The 23,872-nt window shown below is 34.4% G+C and overlaps 2 protein-coding genes across 5 annotated transcripts; one reads left to right on the forward strand and one right to left on the reverse strand.

Annotated features, from left to right (window-relative positions):
- The first annotated feature begins 1,504 nt into the window (after positions 1-1,504).
- Positions 1,505-14,802, forward strand: LOC146899972 (ubiquitin-like-specific protease 1C). Of its 4 annotated transcripts, none has more exons than XM_085738063.1 (14): positions 1,505-2,030; positions 2,884-2,938; positions 5,022-5,116; positions 5,206-5,459; positions 6,619-6,667; positions 6,827-6,948; positions 7,045-7,077; positions 7,166-7,261; positions 7,537-7,630; positions 8,934-9,031; positions 10,934-11,056; positions 12,923-13,037; positions 13,884-14,000; positions 14,078-14,802. In XM_085738063.1, exons 1-14 carry the CDS (start codon positions 1,725-1,727, stop codon positions 14,462-14,464), a joined length of 1,944 nt encoding a protein of 647 aa, XP_085594189.1. In that variant the 5' UTR covers positions 1,505-1,724; the 3' UTR covers positions 14,465-14,802. The 4 variants fall into 4 exon arrangements, with proteins under 4 accessions (XP_085594189.1, XP_085594190.1, XP_085594191.1 ...); XM_085738064.1 differs by having other exon boundaries at positions 1,505-2,024; XM_085738065.1 differs by lacking the exon at positions 13,884-14,000.
- A 1,215-nt stretch (positions 14,803-16,017) lies between these two features.
- On the reverse strand, positions 16,018-22,633 carry LOC146899973 (Radical SAM superfamily protein). The gene is made up of 9 exons (XM_085738067.1): positions 22,383-22,633; positions 22,225-22,301; positions 21,029-21,131; positions 20,708-20,805; positions 20,356-20,486; positions 20,157-20,265; positions 19,182-19,373; positions 18,932-19,068; positions 16,018-16,674 (listed from the first exon to the last, which is right to left on the reverse strand). Exons 1-9 carry the CDS (start codon positions 22,588-22,590, stop codon positions 16,377-16,379), a joined length of 1,353 nt encoding a protein of 450 aa, XP_085594193.1. The 5' UTR covers positions 22,591-22,633; the 3' UTR covers positions 16,018-16,376.
- Between the last annotated feature and the right edge of the window lie 1,239 nt (positions 22,634-23,872).

Raw genomic sequence — 23,872 nt, forward strand, 5'->3', positions numbered from 1 at the left:
ATCGGTTGTACTATATTCACCGACAAGAGCAACAAGCACATTGACTTGATATGGCTTGAGACGATGATGGATTTGAACACAATGAGTGAGTGGTCATGGTGTGGGACGACATTGGCTTATCTATACCATTACTTGTCAGAGGCTACCACTTTGGACAAGACTTAAGTCGGCGGTTACATGACCTTACTATAGCCTATAGGTAATAATTTAATTGATTTTTATCTTTATTGTATATCATATTATAATGCCAATATAATTGTGTTTGTTTTTTCAAGCATGGGTTTTGGAGCATTTCAAACACTTATTTGTATATAAGCTTAATCCACTATATACCCCAAATGTGGCGTGTTACCCCCACTTTGCCCATAAGAGGGACTACTATTCATCGGGCCCTTATATAGTCATACTTGATCGTCTGATGGTGGACAACATCACATTCAAACCCTACGCTGATCATCGGGTGGTGTAGCCCTTCAAACAAGTATGTTGGTACTCTGGTTGGAATATGGTCAGCAGAGAGAAGAAGTACTGACACTTGCAGAGCGGTGAAAAGGTAGTATGGGCATGTTCAAGACATTCTCAGACATTCGTCAGCCGTGCCTTCTCACAATGCAGCTTAGGAATAGCAGGCTTTCTTGGAATTCATGATTCACATCATACGCGAGGCTCATCGGGGTCCGGTGCTGGCAGATCCAAATGCACCAAGATACATGGCTTGGTTCTAAAGGGTTTCTCACCCGTAGTTACTCCTACCTATCGAAGGGGTTTAAACACTACCCCTAGGCTGATTAACGAGGAGGTCATCATTAGAGATTGACCTGACACACTGAGTATCATATGAAACTGCATCCACATGGCAAATCAAGGGTCACTTGATGGCGAGACAGTTGATAACTTTCGTGATGTCTTGACGAGGATTATGGATGCGATGATCCCAACCTCTAAGTAACAAATATCCAAAAGGAGGCGACAAGTCACGAGACATTGGTTTTATGTTTAGTTCTTTTTGGACATTTGGTTGTGAATAATGAATTTGTTTTAGATTTTGTTGCATTTGGAGTTGATTTAATGTAAATGTCACTTAAACATTTGTATGAATGAATTTCTTTTCCGATAATTTCTCTTTGATATTATGAATGAATGAGTGAATGATTGAATGAATGACCAAAGATATCAATGAATAAAGTAGGTAAAAACAACATAAAAGTTGAGGATTATGCCAAACTGTGAAGTTTGACTTCAAGTGCAACTAGCCCCAATGACAATTAACTGTTGTTGATGGAATGATAATTAACTTCCATTTAAGGTCAAACGACAATTAATTATCCTTAAAAATATTTTAGTTTCTTTTGAAGTGGTTGCGAGAAAAAATGAAAGCGAATGAATAGTTTTCCAAACCTAAAACAAGTATGGGCCTTAAAGATTTGGAATAGCCCAAACTTATTCATGCAAAAAATAGGTCATTTCTTAAACAAATTCCACCTGAATAACCATTGACATCCCTAATTCCAATTCCAATTTCATACAATAATTGTCTACTGTAAATTCATAGATGAAACCTTAGAGACGACGAAGACGACGCAGCAGAAGATGGCTCTTGAAGCAGTGCAGAACACAAATTTCATCAATTAGCACTGCCTCAATCTCCGTCTTCCATTTCTCACTCTCGCACTTCACTCTCGCACAGACTTCGAGACAATCGTAACCGTTTTTCACACACTCCGATGGAGCAAAAACAGAAAGGTCCGCTTCCTCTCAACTTGGACGCGCTTGTCGACAATACGCCGGCGGCGGAACTCGTCGTCAAACCGTCTGTTACGGTGGTTCCCGATCAGGAGCCGGCTCCGTTCGTCGGCGGCCTGGACCGCCTCAAAGATTACGAGCTCGTTGATCACATTCTGAGAAAGAAGAAACTTCTTGAAAATTCCGCTAAGAATTTGCCGGATAAAGGTGCAAAACTTCGCGCTCTCATCAAGAGCTATGAAGATGAGGTTCATCGCCGGAAAGTTAACCCTCGTCCTCAGGTTCAGGTTCTGCTCCTTCCTATGCTAATTCTACATTTTTGATTTTAATTTTTTTTTTGCGCTTTATTTAGATTTTAGGTATTGATTTAAGAAATTTTGTTTATCTTGTAATAATCTTGATTACTTGTTTCAATTGTTGTTTACATAATTAAATTGAGTAAAGTACCAAATTCGTCTCTGACTTTGTAGGACGAGCTTAAATAAGTCCCCAAAATTATAAATATTTCTAAAAAAGTCGTTGATTATGTTAATTTTTACTCATTTTAGTTTTTTTGAGAGTCTGGGAGGACTAAATTGATATCAGGTAGTTAAAATAGGAACTAAAATGACCGTAAATGGATAAAATATAAGACCGAGGGTCTGTTTGGATAAACAACTTATCTGACGCTTATATCACAAATGCTTACCATGATAATCGCTCATGTATCAGCTTACATAAGCTATTTTTATAGTAAATGAAGTTATATTGTTTGTGTATATGCTATAAGCTGTTTTCATAAGCTATCTTGGAGAGCTTATGAAAATAAGCTGAAAATAGCTTACGAAAAATGTCATAAGCTGTTTTCAGAATTTTTCCCAGGCAATCTCACTAAACTTATGCCAGTGGATAAACTCAAATAAGTCAATCCAAACAGGCTCATAAATAGTTAAATACAGGGACCAACTTGATAGTTTGACAGAGTCAGAGACTTTTTTGATATCTTGATAATGTCACAAACCTATTTGAGAGCACCCTACAAAGTTAGAGACTAATTTGGGGGTTTACTCTAAATTAAATTCTATTGGTTTTTCTATGATTTTGGATGACATTGTTTGAATACTTATGTCCTGTTTGTTTGTTTATTCCTTTGTAGAACAGAAAGTTATTGATGTGGACCAGAAGCCAAGACAGGCTACAAGCTCAAGTGCTGTTGGTGAGGGTCTGGTTTGTTTAGCGCTTTCTATAATTGCTTGACTTTAGAGTATTGCAATTTTGTTTGTTATTATACTTGGTAATTATAGGATTGAGTGGAGAGCAAATAGATTGATGGGTTGAAACTTGAATGCCACACTTGATGGATTGTTAACATTTAAATCAGTGTTACTATATGGTGGTCATGGTGCCGCCTTGGCAAAATGGCTGTGGGATTATTGGACAACCGTCAAAGAGAATTTGTGAAGGAGTGCCTGCCACCGCGGTACCATAGGCCGCAATAGTATGTTTATATGGCAGATTTTTGGCCTTTGTGCTTTATTTCCTCGTCGACAACATTGGCTTGAATAAACAGTTTAAATAACCATGAAGTTTTTTGTTTGAGAGGTCCGATGGAAGAGAATGGGAAGGGCTTTGAAGGGGACAAGAGAAAGGGAAAGGTAGGGAAATATTACACCTTATTTGGAGGATTGTTTTTGTAGAGGATGGAAGAAAAATACTTATGAGTAATGTTTTCTCTGGTTTGAGAGTATTACAAAGAGATGAGAGAACGGTTTGAAAATTTATTCAAAACCCTCCAAAATCTTTCAAAGTTCTCATTCAGTACAATTTTTAAGCTCATTCATATTAGATAGTTTTGGTCCAAAGAAGAAAAATAAGCATCAACGTAAGGTGGCAGACTAGTCTCCCTTCCCTTTCCTCATCCCTTTATATTCAAGTCCTCTTTTTCTTTTCCCATAAAACCAAATAGATCTCGAGTGTATATCAAATAAGAGTTTATGTGACAAACACTTAGCTTGGTTTGGGAGTTTTGAGGGAAAGGGAGGGGAAGGCTTTTGGGATAAAGGAAAATTTAAAGGGAAGTGTGAGTAGTCCCCCACACTTTGTATGAGATTTCATTTCCTCCATTGTATTAAAACCCTCCAACAATGGGGAACTAAAAAAATGCATCGGAGAGGGCTTTGGATAGTTTTGAATAAATTTTCAAATCCATTATTTCTCTTTATAATAATTGAAAAAGAAATTACTCGCAAGTATTTTCATCCATCTCCCTTCTGAAATATACTCACAAAAAATGTGAGGGATAGCCCTGCCCCCCCCCCCCCCCCCCCCCCCCCTCCCTCCAAAACTCTCGCCTCCCTTTCCCTCCAAATCCCAATAAAGCCTTGGGCGTTTGGACAGGAGGAAATCACAGCTTCAGCACGAGGGGAGGAGATGGAAAGAGAGATATGTAGAAAGTAATGAGAAAAATATTTTCATATTATTTTATTACTGCAAGATAATTTCTCTCACCTTAAAAGAGAAAGTGTTTTGTTGAGAATGAGAAGGAAATGCTTGTGATTAATATATTTTTAATTCTGAGAGTATTATAAAATGATGAAAATGGTTTGATGAATTTTTCTAGGCCCTCTAAAATCCTTTCCCAATACGTTTTTTGAGCTCCCCCATATTGGGAGGATTTTGTATTATGAAGAAAAATGACCCCCTCATTCAAGTTGGGATACTATCCTTCCTTCCCTTTCCTTCTTCCTTTCACCCAAAGTCCTCCCTCCACTCCTAACCTCCCAGAGTCTTAAGATCAATAAGCTATATGCATTCTCAAAATTTGTTTTTATTCTAAAATTAAAATTTGGGATTGATGGGAATTGAAGTGGGGATAGGGTTAAGTTCCTCATAAGCTGTTTTTATAAGCTCTTTTGGAAGTTAAATAGTAAACAAAACAAGTATATCAATAAATGATTTATAAGCTTTTATAAACATGTATACAAATGTCAATGCCATGAAATAAGTCCAAATAAGCATATTCCCAATAACCCTTTGTGATTTCTCATAGAAATCTATCAAAATCTCTTTCACATGTGTGAATTCGAGAATCTACTATTTTGAAAATTCAGTCATTGCAAAGATAATTTTAAATTATATTTTCCCGCAAGTGTTTATGGAAAAGGTTAATCCAGGCCAGTTCATGAGATAAAATCCATTTATAGAAACCTCATTTTTGGTGTGATATATCTGTGAAGTAGGCTGCTCTTTATAATTTAACTATTTTTTGTTGTATAATAAGAAGCTTAATGCTTTTGTAGGTGTATCTAATTACTCGAGACAGGAGAATTTGCCATTTCGTCCACAGTCGGAAGCCTCTTTAGCATCTAATATTATGAATAAAAGAGACAATAATGTAAAGTCCTTTGCATCATTTATAATATACTGTGCTTTTACTTTCTGTCTTGCCTGATATAATGTATCTGACTTTAATTTATGAAGCAGACTAATTGTACAGATGTTGATGCATTTAGCAATGAGATGCCACATTTCAAGCATTGCAACAACCAGACAGTACGACTCAACAGAGAACCTAAAAGAAGAAAGAGACATCGATCATCTACAAGAAAATTGCCTTATCAATGCCCTAACAAACTTTCCAAACGTGATACTTTTAATGATGATAAAAGGTTCCGATCCAATTCCACCTTATCCTTACAGAACATTGCAAGGAATCTACAAAGACAGATTTCGAAAGAGTAAGAGAAAATGCTTTTCTTATGGTTTTTTGTTCATTTCTTTAGCTTCATTTAGTTATTGGGTATGAACCTTATTTATTCAATTTGCCATTACTAACTACTTTTACCTCTCATATTGCTTTTCATAAAATTGATGGGTGTTTGCCATTGTATGATTTTGACACAAGTTATGGTTTTTCATTCTACTCGTTTTGAATAACATTATTCTGTGATTTTGTCATTGAAATATTTACCTCATTTGGTCCCTTCTCCATCGCTAATTCACTTGGCACATATCTTTTTTTTTTCCTTCATAAAACTCCTTTAGTCACCCATCATTGTTATTGCAATTTTGACTGCTTATTTACATGTTAGATTTACCCCATGCTAGGGTATTCCTTAGTTCATAAGGTTGTGTAGCTTTTTATATCTGGGGATGGGGTTTATGGTTATTGTCTGTAAACCATGTGTTTCAGTCCCACCACTTACAGTAAATTTTGAACTTAGGACCTGGAGAACCCAATGCTTAACCATTGAGGTAACTCTTGAGGACTAAAGTTTTCTAGCTGCTCTTGGCAATCATAGTTAATATATAGATAATATCCATATCTATCATCCCTACAATTTAGTAGATATGCTTATTTTAATCATAGAGGCTTATAGGAATTCTCTTAGACAATTCGAAGTGTTTTTAAGAGTTGGCACGGTATATTGGATAATTAGAGTAAGATTTATGAATATGTATTTTTGCTGTCTCAGCTAATGGAATCAGTCTGCATTTTTTTAATTGCTATTGAGTTTTCTTTTCATCTAAATATTTTCAATATAAAAGAGATGAGTGCATATTAAACTTTAACGCTACTCGGGCAAAAAAAGAAAAGAAAGGAAAATATTTTTTTTTTTTTTTTGACAAAATGGTCATGGATGGCTATTTATCCCAGGATCAGTCCATCTACGATTTTCTCGATAAGAAGTGAAGTATTACCGTATTATTTATTACAATTCTGTTCCCATTCCTGTTCAAGATCGTTGCTACATCATCATTTGCAAAGTAAATCATTGTTCTCTTCATATTCTGAATATGGTGACATATTTAGTTTTAGTTCTAACCAAGTAGGAAGGATAATGTCAGATTATTGATTCCATTATTGATATTGTTATATTCTTGTTTTCTTTTTAGTAAGGGTGCATTTCAGACAAGTCAATCAGATGGCTCAAGGTCCAGGAAGGTGTGTTTGCATAGCTAATAAACTTTGGTAGTTGTAGTTGTTAGTAATTTAACTCTCAGGTTGATTAGTAATTTGTTGATGGTATTATGATTTGACACATATTTCTAGCTTCCTTAATGGCTTACAAGTGATATGTTATATATGACGTGTTCTAAACAGGGTCAAGTTCAACCCATTGTTCTTGATGTGGATGACGACGATGAAGACGACATTGAAGACGACGAAGATGACAGCGGAGATCCTCATATTCTGGATAAAACAGAAAATAAAGTTCCTGAATAGTAAGGGAATTTTGATTTGATTTAATTTGTATATCTATTTATGATTTAGAATAGGCCATTTAAATTCAGTGTTTTTGATTGTCTGTTTCTTTTCAGTTTGAAAGAAGCTAAGGTTTATTTTCCATCACGGTAATATTAGAACATTGTCCTTCAACCATAATTTTCTATGTCTAGTCTGTGTTGCTTGACCTTATAACTTTCCTTTATGATGGCTCAGAGATGATCCCGAGTGTGTTGAAATTTGTTACAATGACATGGAATGCCTTGCTCCTGAAGGCTACTTAACATCAACTATCATGAACTTTTACATACGGTAAGTCTATTTGACATGGAATGCCTTGCTCCTGAAGGCTACCTAACATCTTGATCCTTTTCTGAATTTAGCTTCAATATTTAACCATTAACCGAGCTCATTCACTTCAATTTACTGTTATTGTCTTCAAACTATTTATGTTATCAAAATTTTAGTCCCTTTTGGACCGGTGATGCTAAAAACTGAATCATTCTGCAGAACCGTTGTAGCACTTGGACATATTTTGCCTGTTTGTTTTTTTGAGCTCTCTACTTATGGCATTTTGTAATGGCTAGATATTTGCAGCAGCAAGTATCTCTGACAACATCTGACTGCCATTTTTTCAACACATATTTCTACAAGAAACTTAAAGAAGCTGTCTCCTGCAAGGTACTTAATCATCCTCCTGCAAGTTCATAGCTGTAATCATGTGCATGATGGAGATTGTTTTCTGAGGAATCATACTCTTATTCATTATTCATTATGATATAATGCATTGTTGATTTTTCCATTCCAAACGTTGCAAGCCATTTACTGAGGACTGACTTACTACTGGTTGAGAAGTTTTTCTGCCTTTTTTGTGTTACTGAATGTGTATTTTGTTTCGTAATTTGGAGGTATACTTTGAGATTAAGGTTGACCCAAGAAGTTTTCCTTTGGCACCAGAAAGTAATATTTGTACATACATATGATCATTTTTGGAAATTCTTTTGGAATTTTTCGTTTGTTGCTCTTTTGTGCAATGTGTAGGTATTTAGGAAAACTGCCCTTTCTGCATTGCAACCTTTTAGGTTGTAAACAGTGCATAACGGATCTTAAAAAGAGAATGTGGGATAAAGTATACTATGAGAATAGATTTAGTAATTAGAAATTTGATGATGTGGTATCAATGAAAGTAGTTAAAAAGATAAGAGGGAAACTGGAGAGAAAAGTAATATGAGTGATGATTTAGAGTAGACAAATCTACACCCAGGGTCCTTCAATTTAACTAACTTTTAAACAGGTCGTTTATCTTCTTTTTTATTTTTGTCAAATTAGTCCTTTATCTATAAAAATGTTTACTCCGCTGAATCAACTTTCATTCTTGGTTAACTTCCGTTACAAATTTTTATACAAGAGGGGCCCTTTAATTTAATTTAAAGTTTTAAACCGGTCATTTATCTTCTTTTTTTTTTTTTTTCCTTTCAAATTAGACCTTTATCAAGAATGTTTAGTCTGCTGGAATCGACTTTCATTCTGAGTCAACTTTTTTTTACAAAATTTCTATACACGAGGGAGCACTATCTCCCCTCACACTAGAATTTCCAGTTTTCTAATCAATTATTCGAAAGCTGTCCTAAACTGATCCCATCCTCTTATTTATATAAGGATGAAAGCAGCAATACAAACTAACAAAAATATCTAAACTAACTAAACAGAAAAGCAGAAGCAAATACCTTCATGAAGGCCTAATTAATAAACCTAATACAAAGTTAATCCCTATTTTGATTTATATTTCATTCTATATTAAACCTTTGAAGCCTTCAGTAGCAAGAGCTCCCGCAGCTCTTTTATCTTGTCTAGCAGACAGGTTCTTGATTTAGTGTAATGACGCTTCTGTTGTTGGAGTTGATTTTCGTGCCTTCCTCACATTTCCTTTTCTTTGTACTTCATTTGACATAAGCTCTAATTCATTTCCCTTTGCAACATCTAGGAAAGCAACAAAGAGACAATTTTTTCAAAGTTCAGAAGGTGGTGGAAGGGTGTAAATCTTTTTGAGAAGGCATATGTTTTGATTCCAATACACCAGGAGTAAGTTTTCTTCATAGCACTGAAACTTTTGTAGATTTTAATTCTTGTAAACGTTGGGAAGTTATTTTTGTGCTTTATTTTAAATTCCGTTATTAAGGGCATCACTTGAAGAAACATTTATTCATGTTTTAATACTTAAGCTATAATTTCACCTATTTATATTATGTATCGACTTTTAATGAAATTAAAATTGGCAACCTGGTGTGGGAGAGCTCACCTTGCATTTGCCAAGCATTTGCAAATAACTGATTTTATGACTTGAACATGTCATCTTCTGGTTACACATAGCAACAACTTTGCTTGTTCTGCCAAGAAGGGGTGTGTATGGCTTACAGACCAAATTGGACCAAATTTATGGTCCCGTTTAGTTCTCAAAAATCATTTTAGTAAAAACCAGTTATTTTTCAAAGTCAGTTTGAATTCAGTTCGGACCCAGTTTTACTATAATTTTCTGGCTTGTAGTGTATTTAGTTTTTTTGGTAGAAATTGCTATGGAGAATGAGACATTGGGCCAAGGTTTGAGAGCATGAAATTAGCTTTTAACTGTAATTCTTTCTATTTTCCTGCATTAAATGCAATCATCTATCACTGTAAAGTGTTTGTAATCATTATCGTCCCTGTTCATCTTTCTTTTCTATTCTATGCCATTTCTTATATTTTTGACAAACTTCTATCCTTTCTTCTACATGCAACTTTAACCAATTCTTCCTGTTTACAGTATTTCATGTTTCTCAAGGAGTGTATTTTCTTAAATTTTCCATTTAAAAATAAGATTATCTTAATATTTTTAGCAATTAAAAAATATTGAAAATTTACTAGTCCTTTTTGAGAATTTTTTTCCTTCGAATACAAATTTATCTCAAATTATTAGATAAATTGAATTAATTTTGAAACCGCAAAGGAACTTTGATGGTAAAGAAATGGATTAGAGTTCCAATTTTAGGATTTTAGGTTTCCTATTTATGATTGGGTTTTGTGTATTATGTTTTGATTTCAAAATAAAACTGATGAGGTTTTAAATTTGGCTCTTGAGGTTTCAGCTAATAAATTGTTTTTAAAAAGCAGTTTGGTTCAAAACTTTATTAAATGGTTCACTGTTTAAGTATGGTTCAATGCGGTTCAGTTCACAGTTTGATATGGTTTTCTAAACCATTTGAACTACCCTAGTGCCACAGCTCCCCTTTACTTAGAATGAAATCAGATTAAAAATATTTGTTCTATTAAGTTCAATAATGAGCAACATTTGATTATAAGTGAGCATGATACTCATGCAAATCCACTAATAAAACACTATCCTTATTGTGCATTTTCATGGAGCATGCCTACCATTTGGCATGCTCTATTGTTTATCTTTTTACATTTTTTTGAAGTATTTCTTCTTTTGTAGTATGCGGGAGTTCTAGTGCACCGGGCTGCCCTTTTTTAAATTTTTTATTTTTTTTTTTAATTTCATCTCTTCTACTGTAAGGAGAATGGATCAGATGCAGCGTAGTCAAATCACTAGTGGTAGAGAAAGACCTAGTAAAACTATACGAGAAACTATTAAGAAAGATATAAAGATTAATGAGTTGGATAGAAATATGGTTTTTGATAGAACATTATGGCGTTTTTTGATCCATGGGACAGCCCCACTTAGTGAGATAGGGCTTTGTTGTTGTTGATCTCTTCTTCTACTTTATAGTATTATTCTTTCAAGAGTATTTAGTACAGAAAAGCTGGTTAGAAGAATGAATTAAGCATATGGGTGGTTAAATGTTTATACTTATTTGTGTGTGGCTTTATTCTACTATGCAGTTCCTGCCCAATATTTGCATATGACAGAAGGTTCATTGTTTTATATTTAAATGCCCAGAACCTCTACTCATATATGGATTTATTGCTTGTGATGTTTTATGTGTTTAGTCTTCATTGGAGTTTGATCATTATTTGTATCCCGGACAAAGATGATGAATCAGGACCGATCATACTTCATTTGGATTCTTTGGGTCTTCACTCGAGTCGATCAGTTTTTGATAATATTAAAAGGTAAGACTAGAGAATTGATTTTTTTTTTTATTTTTTTTGAGGAAAGACTAGAGAATTGCTTGTTACTCCATCTACCGATTATTTAGAAAATTATTTTTGAAAGCAATTTTTTATTTTTGAAATAATTCTTGAAAGCAATTGTCTGTTACAATTATCAACATTTTATTATATTACGTTTAAAAAAACATTTTTATTATGTTGCATTTTGAAAGGATATTGCAAGGTTCTGCTTGAGAACTACTATTTTTATGATATATAAAGTTTAAAGCACTGAACTTGATAATTTAGTGACTTATCCTTTGAAACTTGATCCCATAATCTAGATACTGATTATTTAGAAAATTATTTTTGAAAGCAATTTTTTATTTTTTATTTTTGAAATAATTCTTGAAAGCAATTGGCTGTTACAATTATCAACATTTTATTATATTACGTTTAAAAAAAACATTTTTATTATGTTGCATTTTGAAAGGATATTGCAAGGTTCTGCTTGAGAACTACTATTTTTATGATATATAAAGTTTAAAGCACTGAACTTGATAATTTAGTGACTTATCCTTTGAAACTTGATCCCATAATCTAGACTCCATTGCTTAATTGTAAGAACAGAGTTGGATGCCGGTGAGCTAACCACTTCACCGGTACATCTTGTTGAAGATAAAGGAGGAGAAAAACAATAAGAACTTTTAATATTGAATATGATAGATAATAATTTGATACTGAGTTGGTAAAACCGATTAAACACTAACCCAATTTGTAGGGGGATAAAAGGTTCCTAGGATCTGTTTGTTACAACCTTTTTCTTTAAACGGCCCCCTAATCCTATATAACTAGAAACATCTGAAACCAATAATAACTAAGCATTAATTTGAAATCAATCCTACAAGATAATCTAAGATACTCTTAAGATTCGAAAATGATCGTAGGTGACAAATTAAGATACTCCTACATAATATCTAGATATTTAATAATATATTCTAACACCCCCTCTTCTATCTAAAAAATTGTTTTGACCATCTCATATCCATCTTTTATCCGATGTGAGACTCTTTAACAGGAAAAAAATTGTTCCTGTTTACTTGTCATTCTCAAAGTTCAAAACAACATTTATTATTGTTTTGTCAATAATGCCCTTAAGTATTTATTGTAGAGTGAAAAATAGATGAAATGAGATAGTAATTTATTAAGGGTATTAGGGGATGTTTGTTTCATGGTTGTAAAAATTATTTCTAGGAATATGAATGTTACAAAGATGGATTCCTATGGTTGTTAAATGTTAGACAATTAATTCCCAGGTATACATCATTCCAAGGAATAAAATTACTTCCACTTTCCCACACTTTTATTCCCAAGGGAATGGGTGGGAATAAAATTCAAGTGATGACCCAGTAACTACCCATATGCCCCATTTTTACAAATTATCCAAGGAATGTGATAAAAATTAACCAAACATATTTTTTAAAAAGTAATTGGGATTAAGATTCCCATTCTTATCTCCTGGGAAAGTTATTCTTGGGAATAAAGAGGAACAGAGGAAGTAATAACCAAATAATATCGAAACCAATAGAAACTTATCTCAGGAGATAAACTAAGATACTCTAAAATCATATCTTTAATATATTCTAACACATCTCAAGTGTGATAATTTTTAAATCAAACTTGTTAAGCCAGGTAAGCATATGATTTGTATCCTCTAAAAACCCATTTCGTACTATTTTGGTATTTGTTTTAACTGGATGACTTTGAGCTGGCCCTAGTCTAATTCCTAAAATTTTTTTTCTGTTCATTTAGCTTGGTATGTTCTGATGACTGTTTGTAGGCATCTTTGATTGAAATATCTTAATGATTTCAAATAATGATCTGTAGATATTTGATTGAAGAAAAGAACTATTTGAGTCGAGAATGCGCGTCTTCAGATGTTCCGATGGCAGACAGAATATGGAAGAGTCTTTCACGTAGAATTGAAACTCAAGTCATAGCCGTAAGTTTCTGCGCTGTAAATCTAGAATCATGTACTGCTGATAGATTGATATACCCACGTTAGTTGTCTGTAGATGATGTATCCTATTTCACCACCTGTTAAAAATGAATGACCTTATGCAATAGATGCCTACTCTTCAACGGGTTGTTTCTGTCCATAATGAAATAGTAGCTGTTTGTGTTGGAATTTTGAAGACTTTCCCCGAGTGAATTACATTTGATGGATTGAAATCCATCTTTTGAACTTGTTAGGTGTACAGCCATAAAGCGTTTTGACAGCTTCAAGGAAAAGCTCTTTCAACCCTAGACTTTTATCATAAACTTGATGTCCATGGAATTTTATTTCAGATTTTCTGTAGTTTCTTATATTTTGATTCTAGCATTTTCATCTCAACAACACTAATTTTTTTTTTCTTGCTAGCTTTTAATGATCTGGCATTTTATTTTACTCCCTACAACTGGTAGAAACTGGTATCTTATTAGTGAAGATATGGGAATAATTCCCTTGGATACAAAACAATGAGCAGATATTCCAGCTTCTGCCAACCTCTTAAATGGCCGAAGGCCACAACTATTTCAAATGAGAAGATAATCCCCTCTCTAATCCCTCCTTTTTATTTATAGACCACATATTTTGTTTCCCCCAACTATCTCTTTAAACCACCGACTAACTAATCCTAATTGACTAACTAACCAGTGTTACCTATCAACAAATTTGCTACGAAAGGAAGCAGGAAATTTAGGTAGTTGTTTTAGGGAGCATAATGATTTTTATTTCTTCTTAAATTTCAAAATTGTGGGGCTTCCACTACTATAAAATGTCACATTTTTTATGCTGTTGCTCCAGGTTCCCCAACAGAAGAATGAGTATGACTGTGGTCTTTTTGTACTGTATTTCATTGAGCGTTTCATAGGAGAGGCACCTGAAAGACTGAAAAAGAAAGATTTAACAAATAATCAGAGGGTAATACATGTTGCTTTTGTAGGACAATTTCATTCCAAATAATCAGTTTTCATTGATTGAAACTTGTCGATTTACAGTTTGGCAAGCGATGGTTCAAACCTGAAGAGGCATCCAGTTTGAGAGTGAAAATCCACAAGTTGCTTGTAGCAGAACTACGTAATTCAATCAAGCGTGATGGCATCACAGAATCTTCTCCCTCATCTTCTGGCGCTGCAACTGAATGCGTTGAGACTGCCAAGACAGAATCGTCTCTGTCATCTGCTGGCGCTGCAACTGAATGCGTTGAGACTGCCAAGACAGAATCTTCTCCGTCATCTGCTGGCGCTGCAATCGAATGTGTTGAGATTGCCAAGACAGAATCTTCGCCGTCATCTGCTGGTGTTGCAAATGAATGTGTTGAGACTGCCAAGGACTCTTCGATCGAAGATGGCATCACGAGTTGCAATTCTGACATTATTGAATGAACAACTTGTCGATAGTCCATATAGTTGATGTTGGTGCTTTTTACCATGTACAGACACTGGCTGAATAACCGGTAGTTTTGGGTAGGAAGTTTCCTATGGTTTGATAAAACAGGTCCATACAAGAAAGGGGGGATGGCATTTTGTTATGACCAAATATCGGTCAAACCTGTCCAGTTTCAAACCATTTCTTGTGAGTTAGGAGTTCCTTCTAAATGTATAGGAAACAGTACACAGAACTGACGACTAGAGATAATAGAATTAAATGTGAATCTGCGAGAATTTATGTACTTATAATAACTGATCTTTTATGATTTCAATTTAAGTTGTCTTAATTTCAACATGGCATTTAGAGTTTATATGTGGAAGTATACGTCGTTTCGTGGCACCCGAAATATTGCCCATTTTTTTTAACGTGCACAATGATGTCAGGTTTGTATGTTTCATGTAGGATGAGTTAAACGCACACCATCGCAACTACACAAGAATAAAAAAGTTTTGATGAAAAGAGGGAAGTGATTTATGTATTTCTTTGTATTATTCAGCGTCATGATTTATGTATTTCTTCTTTCAAAATAGTCATTTATTTTGTAAATGTTTACACTGTCGAACTAATTTTTATCATCAATTCCTATCATCAATACTTTTTTTAATATCATCAAAATTTTAAATATTGTAACCAAAAAAAAAAAAAATCAAAAATTTTAAATATCATCAATGTTTGTCCACATATTCAGCGTCACTCTACGTTAGCAACTTCTCTACCTATGTCAGCTCCTCTGCCTGTGATATAGCAAGGCGTTATTCGGGTATGGGAAAGTGAGTTCACTAACGACTGTCTTCCACTTTTTTCTTGCAACATCATGATGGCAGATATACATGAGATTCAATGTAGCAACATAGCTTCTTCATGATTCAATGGATCTGCATGCATTGTAAAAGACTCATTTTGGTCCCATGATTCACAGCTTCACCTCTACCTACATCGTCACACTCACTGAGTTCCTTTGTTCCCTCTATAGAGGAGAGCTTGTTCTTTGTTTCAAGAGATCCAAACCTCCTTGGTGGTTACTTTATTTGTCACTCACTATTGTTCTCATTACCGCGCCTCGCGAATCTAGTAGCTGAATCTTGATAAAAACTTGATCGGCTAGATTAATCATCAAGCGCTTCTCATCATCAGTTGCGGATGAAGTGGATCAAATAGTTAAAATATGTTGTGCAAATCACTGAAGAAACTTTCAAATGAAAAGCCACATTAGAAATTTTGCAAATCACAGTAGAAAGGCATGTTCATTTAATTATTAAATTCTTAGCTTATACACAACGGCATCCATTTTTTTTTTTTTTTTTTTGAGGTGATGATATTTAAAGTTTTTATAAGACGTAATTTTTTTTCTCAACAACCAGAGAAGAGGAATTTGTAAATTACTAAAAAGATATAGCAAAAAATAACATTTTTACAAAGCTTGTGAAAGCATACGGAAATCTATGCAATAATTTATCAGCCTGATGAAAACTTGCTTAGACTTAGTAAATAAACACATTAGGAACAATTTTTGACAAAAACTTTGGAACTTATAAATTAAAAGAATCCACATGACTTTTCCCAATATTTAATCAAATATAAAATTAACTAACCAATACAAATAATAATTAAACATAACGCCCCTTTCTGGTTATTTCATGCAAAAACCCACCAACTTCAGGAATATGAACCCTCCACGTTTATAAAATTAATCAACTAATTATAAAGCTGAGAGGTGCAAATATGGGAAACGTTGTATATCTCTCAGCTCGTGTATTCTCAGTATTCTGTCCACCACGGACACTTCATTCCATCCCAGATTCAAAATGAAGTCATATGTGTATTATGGAATTCATTAAACTGATAGAACGATTTGTAGCTGAAACCTTATAAAGAACACGTTGAACTTCCAACCACCATTTGGAATTGCTGTGGTACACGTAGCATTGGAGCTTGAAGGGTGCCGGGCTTGCCTAACTGACCACATGCAGCCATCTGATCATCGCCTCTACTCGGTCTTAAAAGGACTACACATCCTGCCTCAGCTAGCATATTTCGGAATTCAATCATCCTTTCCTCTTTCGTTGGTCTGAAGAAGGATCCACTATGTGGATTGAATGAGATTAGATTGATCTTGCAAGGGATGCCCTTTACAAGCTCGATTAGCCTCTTTGCATCTTCATTGCTGCATATAGACGAAAAAACTTATTTTTACACAAAATAAGAGTGCATACATCAACGCCAGCATCCAAGTCTTATGACATGGAATGTATCATAGATAGAGCATAGAAAGAATTGCAAGCATTATGGTATGAACTACAATAAGGAAAGCCTTTTTCACTAGGCGGGGACTGGTTTTGTAGATAAAAAACCACTGCGTATTTTGGCCTCTGGAGAGCTCTGAAACTGGTATGTTTTCAAATTTTAACCTCTAAACTTATATTATATATACACACTACACTTCACTCAAAAGAAAGTCATATGCTTTCATGGCTTCCCCCCTATCTCTAACTTCTTTATTTCTCCTTTCGATTCTCCAAATACCAATATAAAATAAAAGGGCTATTAGGAAAATCTTCTACATCCTCACCGTGTCCACACACTAGTCGTGACCCCCTTGTTCATATATTTGCTTGCTCAAATTAAGCAATTTTTTCTCTCTCCGGAGCCTACGATAAAACCTCTTTCAGAACCCAATTGTATGTCTTTTTCAAACTACCTGTTTTTCATTTATCATGGTTGCTCTCGGCATAAAACTAAAATTTATGATGCAAGTCTTTTGTCTTAATCTCTGCTCAACTGCGCTTACACAGTATGATTTGTGAATTTAAGCCCCATAGGCCCATATAATATGTGTAGTTTTACGTGACATCTTTGTTCTTATTGATGGGGATTTATGTACTCATCCACTCATTTGTCATGCTCTTAGATTTTGTAATCTCGCCGAATAACTGCGAGCCATATTATACCTTTCCCCATTCTTGTCAATAGCATGCTAGCTATAGCAGTGTAGCGGAGCAACCCCTGGCTGCTAGAGGACATGCAGTACGAGAGCAGTTCAATGCAGTGGTCATAGCTGATGAGATAGAGGCCAAACTAGTGGTTGTTGCTGGTGTTACGGTGCAATACCTCATTATGAGATTGAAAATAAAAATAAAAAAACCCTCAAAATTTAAACATAAGGCCTCTTTTATTGAGGTATTTTAGGTATTCTGAAACTAAAATAAATCATAACAGCGTTGGGACTTATACTCTCTCACTGTCTCACTCATGCTAATTAGCAGTGAAAGGGAAGGAAAAGGAGAAGAAAATGTGTTGAATAATAAAAGGGAGTGAATGGATGAAGGGTGAAATGGTTGGATTTGGATCTTTTGGCAGTGTCCATCTAGCCATGAACAAATCCACCGGTTGACTTTTTGTGGTGAAAACATGTTTCATCCTCTCACTAGTAAGTCCCAGATCTAGTTGAGTTTTTTATCTATGTAATATAAATTGCTCCCTCCGGTCTCATATATAAGAAAAAGTAACTACTTTCACACCCATTAAGAACAGTAAATTCCCCTTATGGGAACTTGTTCCATGAGAGTAAAAGGGTTATTACAAAATTAAACCTAAATCAGTTGAAGGGTAATTAGAGAATAATAACATTAAATATGATAGAAGTAGTTATTTACTTATATTTAAGACCAAAAAACATAACTTGTTTGCAGCTTACTAGCGTATATTTGAGATCGGAGGGAGCATATAAACTCTAAAAGTTTCACAATAGCAGTCATCGCTCTATCTGCTACCTCACTGTAGCATTTTTGGAGTCGGCCTTTACACTCCACTATCTGGGACTCCATATCTCAATTGGTATATTACCTAGTCCAACTATATATTACCATCACCCATCTTTTTCAACACTTCCATTCCTTCTAATCTTGAATTCTTAGGTATAAAGTACAAATTTAATCCTCCTATCAAGTGTTAATCCTCTTCATTAAGTAGTTTGTGCAAACAACTCTTGCACCTTTTTGTTCCTACACCATTCCAATTTTGACGACAAAAACCCAATTTTAAACACTTACACAATTGTTTGTCATGAGATAAGTTCAATACCTCAAATAAGCTCTTAATAAACTCTGCAAACACCCCCTACTCAAATTCTTGCATTATTCCAACTCAAACTCCAATAACTGTTGGGGCAATTTATGCACATAAATGATACATTGCTACTCTACAAAGTCATTTGTGCACAAGATAAAGGTTATTATAGGTATTATGTATATATGGCCCAGCTCACAAATTCCTTTTTGTAAATTTTGCATGGAAAAGTTTGCAGTCCTCAACTGAAACATAATCTTATCTTTGGAAACATGACAAAAGACACTGGGAAAAAACAGTAAAATCATTTATGCAAATTCCAACTCAAGCAATAAAGTGAAGGAAGTTTTCCTAACCTGTCATTAATTCCTTCAAGCATCACATACTCAAATAGAACCTTATATTTGTGTTTGAAGGAAAGCTCCTCACGAAGTGTCTCAAGAAGCAAGTCCAGTTTATACTTTCGATTTATAGGCATGATCCAGTTTCTTACCTGACATAATAGATGTTAGTGTGATCAATCCTCTGTCTATTATTGCTCTTGGCTTTTCGCGACTACTTCTATGGATCTCTACCAACAAATAGCAATAAAGAAATAATTTTTACCTCATCAGTAGTTGCATTCAAGCTAACAGCTAATGTACAGTTGGATTCATGAAGGAAACGTCTGAGCTGCGGAACAAGCCCACTGGTTGAAACAGTGACCTTGCGGGGGCTGAAATGAAGCCCTTGATCATGCACCATAATATCTGCAGCTTTAATGACATTATCAATGTTATGAAGAGGTTCCCCCATGCCCTATAATAAATGTATAGCAACTATTAGCTTGCGATCAATAAGAAGGAATTTTCCTCCAATGCAATGTAAAGGAGAAAAGTGTTGATTATATCTATTTTTTAGATAATAAATGTTTGTGATTAAAATAAAATATATACACATCTATAATATACAATAAAGTTATGAAAATCCTCTTCTACATGTTCTAATCAACATTCAATAAGAAGACACCACACATGTAGTTCAATTTTATCATCATCTTTATCTCTAGCACACACGACAATTTAGTAAGCATCAACGTAATTGAACTTATACCTCGAAGTCTAGAATAGTATGTTGTGTACACTCAAGGGTTTATTGAAACGTATAGCTAAAAAGGCATCCTAGCCCCAACTAAGACATTTTTTAAACGTATAGCTACAAGTTATAAGTTCTAGGCTAGGCTTATCATAGCTTTCATGTCAGCCTTGTATAAGTTATTTAAACTTACAGGGTCCACTCAACTCTGGATGAAAAAAATATTATTTTATTGATTATATAAACTAAATTAATCGGTCTATCACACCTAAAAGAATTTTTGAATGACCAGAGTCTAGCCTTCTCAGCGAAATGTGCTTTTGAAGAATTCTTAACCTAGTTTATCAATTAAATAAGTTTTTCCAAGCCTAAGCCTAATGTGCGCAACATCAGGCTGTCTGGCCTATTTTCATCCTTATAAACAGAAGTGGTATCTTATTTGCTAGGAATAAAGTAGAACTTGATATACAGTAAGCTTTAGAATTCTGAGTGCAATTGTTGACCTACCATAAATACAACATTGGTGATGGAACCAATTTCACTTGTGAACAACCGTCTTGCAAAAACAGCCTGCTCAACTATTTCTGCGGCAGTAAGATGTCTCTTGAGACCCATTCTGCAAAATTACATTGAATGAAAAACATGCAATAAAAGTAAAGACGGTGTAGCCACTGAATCGATCATTATAGACAGAAAAAAGGCTTGCCTTCCTGTATAGCAAAATTGGCAATTCATGGCACATCCAACTTGACTGGAAACACACACAGTAGTCCTGCCTGTATCACAAGGTATGACAACTGTTTCTATGACCAGCCCATCATCCAGTGTGAATAAAATCTGCAATATTCTGTGAGTTTAAACAGTCAACAAAAAGACTCTCTAGAAACGAAATTAAAAAAATATAAGCAAGAAATGCAAGTAATCTTGAAGCTAAAAACCGAAATATAAATGTCATGAAGTAACCTCCAAGGTTGCATGTACCACTAGATGAACTAATAGATGCAGATGCAAAGTGTATAATAAGAATTAGAAACAAATTAGAGAAGGATAATTTCAACCTTCCTAGTTCCATCGGACGCTGCATGAATTTCTTTCACAGCAAGTGCCTTGAAATCTGCATGTTCACTCAACATCTGCTTGAAATCTTTGTTCAAACCTAAATCAGGAGACAGAAATAAATAACAAATAAAATTACATGAGTTATTAGTCAATTCAAATTCCAAAGTTTAAAATTCATAATTAACTGTTCATTATACTCAAGAGAAGGATCTGAAGAACTGGTGCATTAGCATTACTAGTTGATTAAAGAGTACTAGATACTGATATTAAAAAAGCAATAGCTTTTGACACACTCAAATACATGAAGGAGAAGAAATCACCTTCCAACTCGTCAGTATGATGCGCCCAAATGTTGTTTCCATACATACGTTTCCATAACATCATGGCCTGCCCTGGCCTGTATCCATGTGATTGAACCCATTTCTGTATCCATTGACCACAAAAATAGGAGTCAAAAAGTGGAAATCAATATACACAGTTTTATATTTTATTCTGTTCATGACATATTCAACATGAAACCAAAGTAAGAAACAAAAAACAGAGACTTAAACTCCTAAATATAAAATTAAATGTGTTCAAATCCTTAAGACTTCTACAGGAAATGACTAATTTATAACAATCACACTGACATGTAAAACTATACAGTATGTTTATGACATCTTTCTAACACAACATTTTTTTTTACTAACTCATTCAAGAATCTTGAGTACATTTAAGGACAGCATCACTAGATGATGAATTTCTATAAACGTGAATTAGGTATCAACCCCCAGACCACATGTCAATGGACCGAGCTGCTTAATACACAATACATAATATTAAAGTTAGCACAATTTTTGTTATTGATAGTAATATCTTCATCCCTAAATATAACATCATTCAAATTACTAAATACATTAATAAGTTTTCTCTCAAAAAAAAAAAAAAAATACATTAATAAGTTTTTCCTCAAATATCCCTTACTAATACTATTAATTTGTCTTTAGAGATGAAAAAGTCAGAGTTGAACACATAATCTATACATAAAAAAGTATTTTAGGAACATCCATACAAAATCCATATGCAAATTGAACACATCAAATACACCATCTATTTTTCTACATCTACACAAAAGAGACTTAGACCCTGTTTGGATAAACAACTTATTTAAATCTTATAGCACAAGTGACTATCATGATAAGAGCTTATGTATAAGTTATATCTATATCAAAAGACCAATAAAGTTAAATTATTTTTGTATAAGCTATAAGCTGTTATCATAAGCTATCTTAGTGAACTTATGAAAATGAGCTGAAAACAACCTATAAACAATGTCATAAGCTGTTTTCATAAGTTCTTCCAAACAATCTCATAGAACCTATGCAAATAGATAAGCTAAAATAAGTCAATCGAATCATGCCTACCTAAATTAAAAAATTAATCACATGTCGTGTCCGATATCCACACATGTGGGACATCGGACACACCTTTCATCAGAAGTGTTGGTGTTACAGAGATAATGAAAAAGAAAACATACTTCAAGTTCAGAGTAAGTCATCCCTTTAAGAAGCACTTTTGAACCTCGACTCGAAACTGCAACACTATTTCCATCTCCTGAATGAAACAAAATAAATAAATCAAAAAACATGAACAAACATAAATAATTATATTAAAAAAGATGGATTGAAGAGTTACCAGAATGAGAGAAGTTGAAGGTGTGGTCAGTGGAGATAGAAGGAAGAGATGAAGCAGAAAGGAAGCGACGAGAGGGAGTGGTAAAAGAAATAAGAAACGGCGAGGTTTTAGTGAGAGAAAAGGGGATAATGGTTTTGTGAAGAAGAAATGTTGTGGAGGAGGAGTTTGCTAATGCGCTCGTCGCCATGCTCATCCAATTCCTCATCATTCTCACTTCATTGCTTCACACACCTAAATCTCTAAATTTGCTTACCACAAATAATTTTGTGAATTTAGTGTTTTATCCTTGTGAGCCTCGACACGGACACCGGATACAACACGGATACAGACACATCGACACCGTTCATAATTTGAGAAAATCACATAATTTATTGTAATTATGTATGTCGGTATCGGACACGATACATGTCCGACACCGGGAAACACCTAATCCGAGGAATGTCTGTACTTCATAGCTTGCGAGCTGTGAAGCCCCGATACTTCAAAATGGATGACATACCGTATCCCCTGCGTATCCTACACCGATATCTGCCCGATACTTGCCGATACGTATCCGGAGAGTATCCAAATATTAAATTTTAATTTTTAAAAAAATAATTATCCGATACTTTCCGATACGTCCCGATACGCACAGATGCTTGCGTTTTTTTATATGATTTTGATTTCTGTTTTTTTTTTTAAAAAAATAAGAATAAAAACATTATATTACTATAATATATATACATTTCATTTATCTTTCTTTGGTACCAGTACGACCCACACCACACCACACAATCAATTGCATCTTCCCCTTTCTAAAAAATTAGGGTTTCAACTTTTTCTTCCAAAGTGGTCGCCGTCCACTTTGGCCATTGTCGAACTACTCGGCCATTTTCTTGTCAAGGAAAGAAGATGGATATAAAAAAGGACAATCAAGAATGTGGGACATTAGTAGAGATGCGCATGAACCGCTTGATGATGTTGGAATTGAGTTAGCAGAGTTGTCTTTGGATGAACCAGATTTGGAAGCTGATTTGTATCTTGATGATGGGAATGGAGGAGGGGAGATGTAAAAGTTAGTTACATGTTACTGTTAACTCTTAGCACTGATGTGTTGTTTTTTGGATATAGTGCTTTTTTTTGGATCGATATAGTATAACACTAACAATGTTCATTTTGGATATAGTGTAGCATTGATGTATAGCACTGATGGTGCTCTTTTTGGTATATATTGCGTATGTAATTGACTAATGACCACTCTCTTAATCGTCAATATTATTTATATTTATGTTAATGTGCTACGAGCCTGGTTTCTTGTGTTTGTTAATATATTTGCATATTAAAAAAATAGTTATAATTATATTGTACATTTAATTATATAATTTTTTATTAACGTATCCCAGACGTATCGGTGCAGTATCGTATCCGTATCGTATCTCGTATCTGGGCTTCACAGCTTGCGAGTATAGACAAAGATGTTATAGTATGCATTAACCAGGTTGGAACTCATG

This window comes from Medicago sativa, chromosome 8 (genome assembly GCF_051527215.1).
Source record: "Medicago sativa cultivar Bolivia chromosome 8, Bolivia_mono, whole genome shotgun sequence".
Lineage (NCBI taxonomy): Eukaryota > Viridiplantae > Streptophyta > Magnoliopsida > Fabales > Fabaceae > Medicago > Medicago sativa.

Excerpts from the sequence above, each read along its gene's own strand:
- LOC146899972 (XM_085738063.1), top strand. The coding sequence starts at position 1,725 with ATGGAGCAAAAACAGAAAGGTCCGCTTCCTCTCAACTTGGACGCGCTT. Across the intron at positions 2,939-5,021 it reads TACAAGCTCAAGTGCTGTTG|GTGTATCTAATTACTCGAGA; the intron begins GTGAGGGTCTGG and ends ATGCTTTTGTAG. Across the intron at positions 7,631-8,933 it reads AAGAAGCTGTCTCCTGCAAG|GAAAGCAACAAAGAGACAAT; the intron begins GTACTTAATCAT and ends TGCAACATCTAG.
- LOC146899973 (XM_085738067.1), bottom strand. The coding sequence starts at position 22,590 with ATGATGAGGAATTGGATGAGCATGGCGACGAGCGCATTAGCAAACTCC. Across the intron at positions 21,132-22,224 it reads TGACTTACTCTGAACTTGAA|AAATGGGTTCAATCACATGG; the intron begins GTATGTTTTCTT and ends CAATGGATACAG. Across the intron at positions 20,806-21,028 it reads TCATACTGACGAGTTGGAAG|GTTTGAACAAAGATTTCAAG; the intron begins GTGATTTCTTCT and ends CTCCTGATTTAG.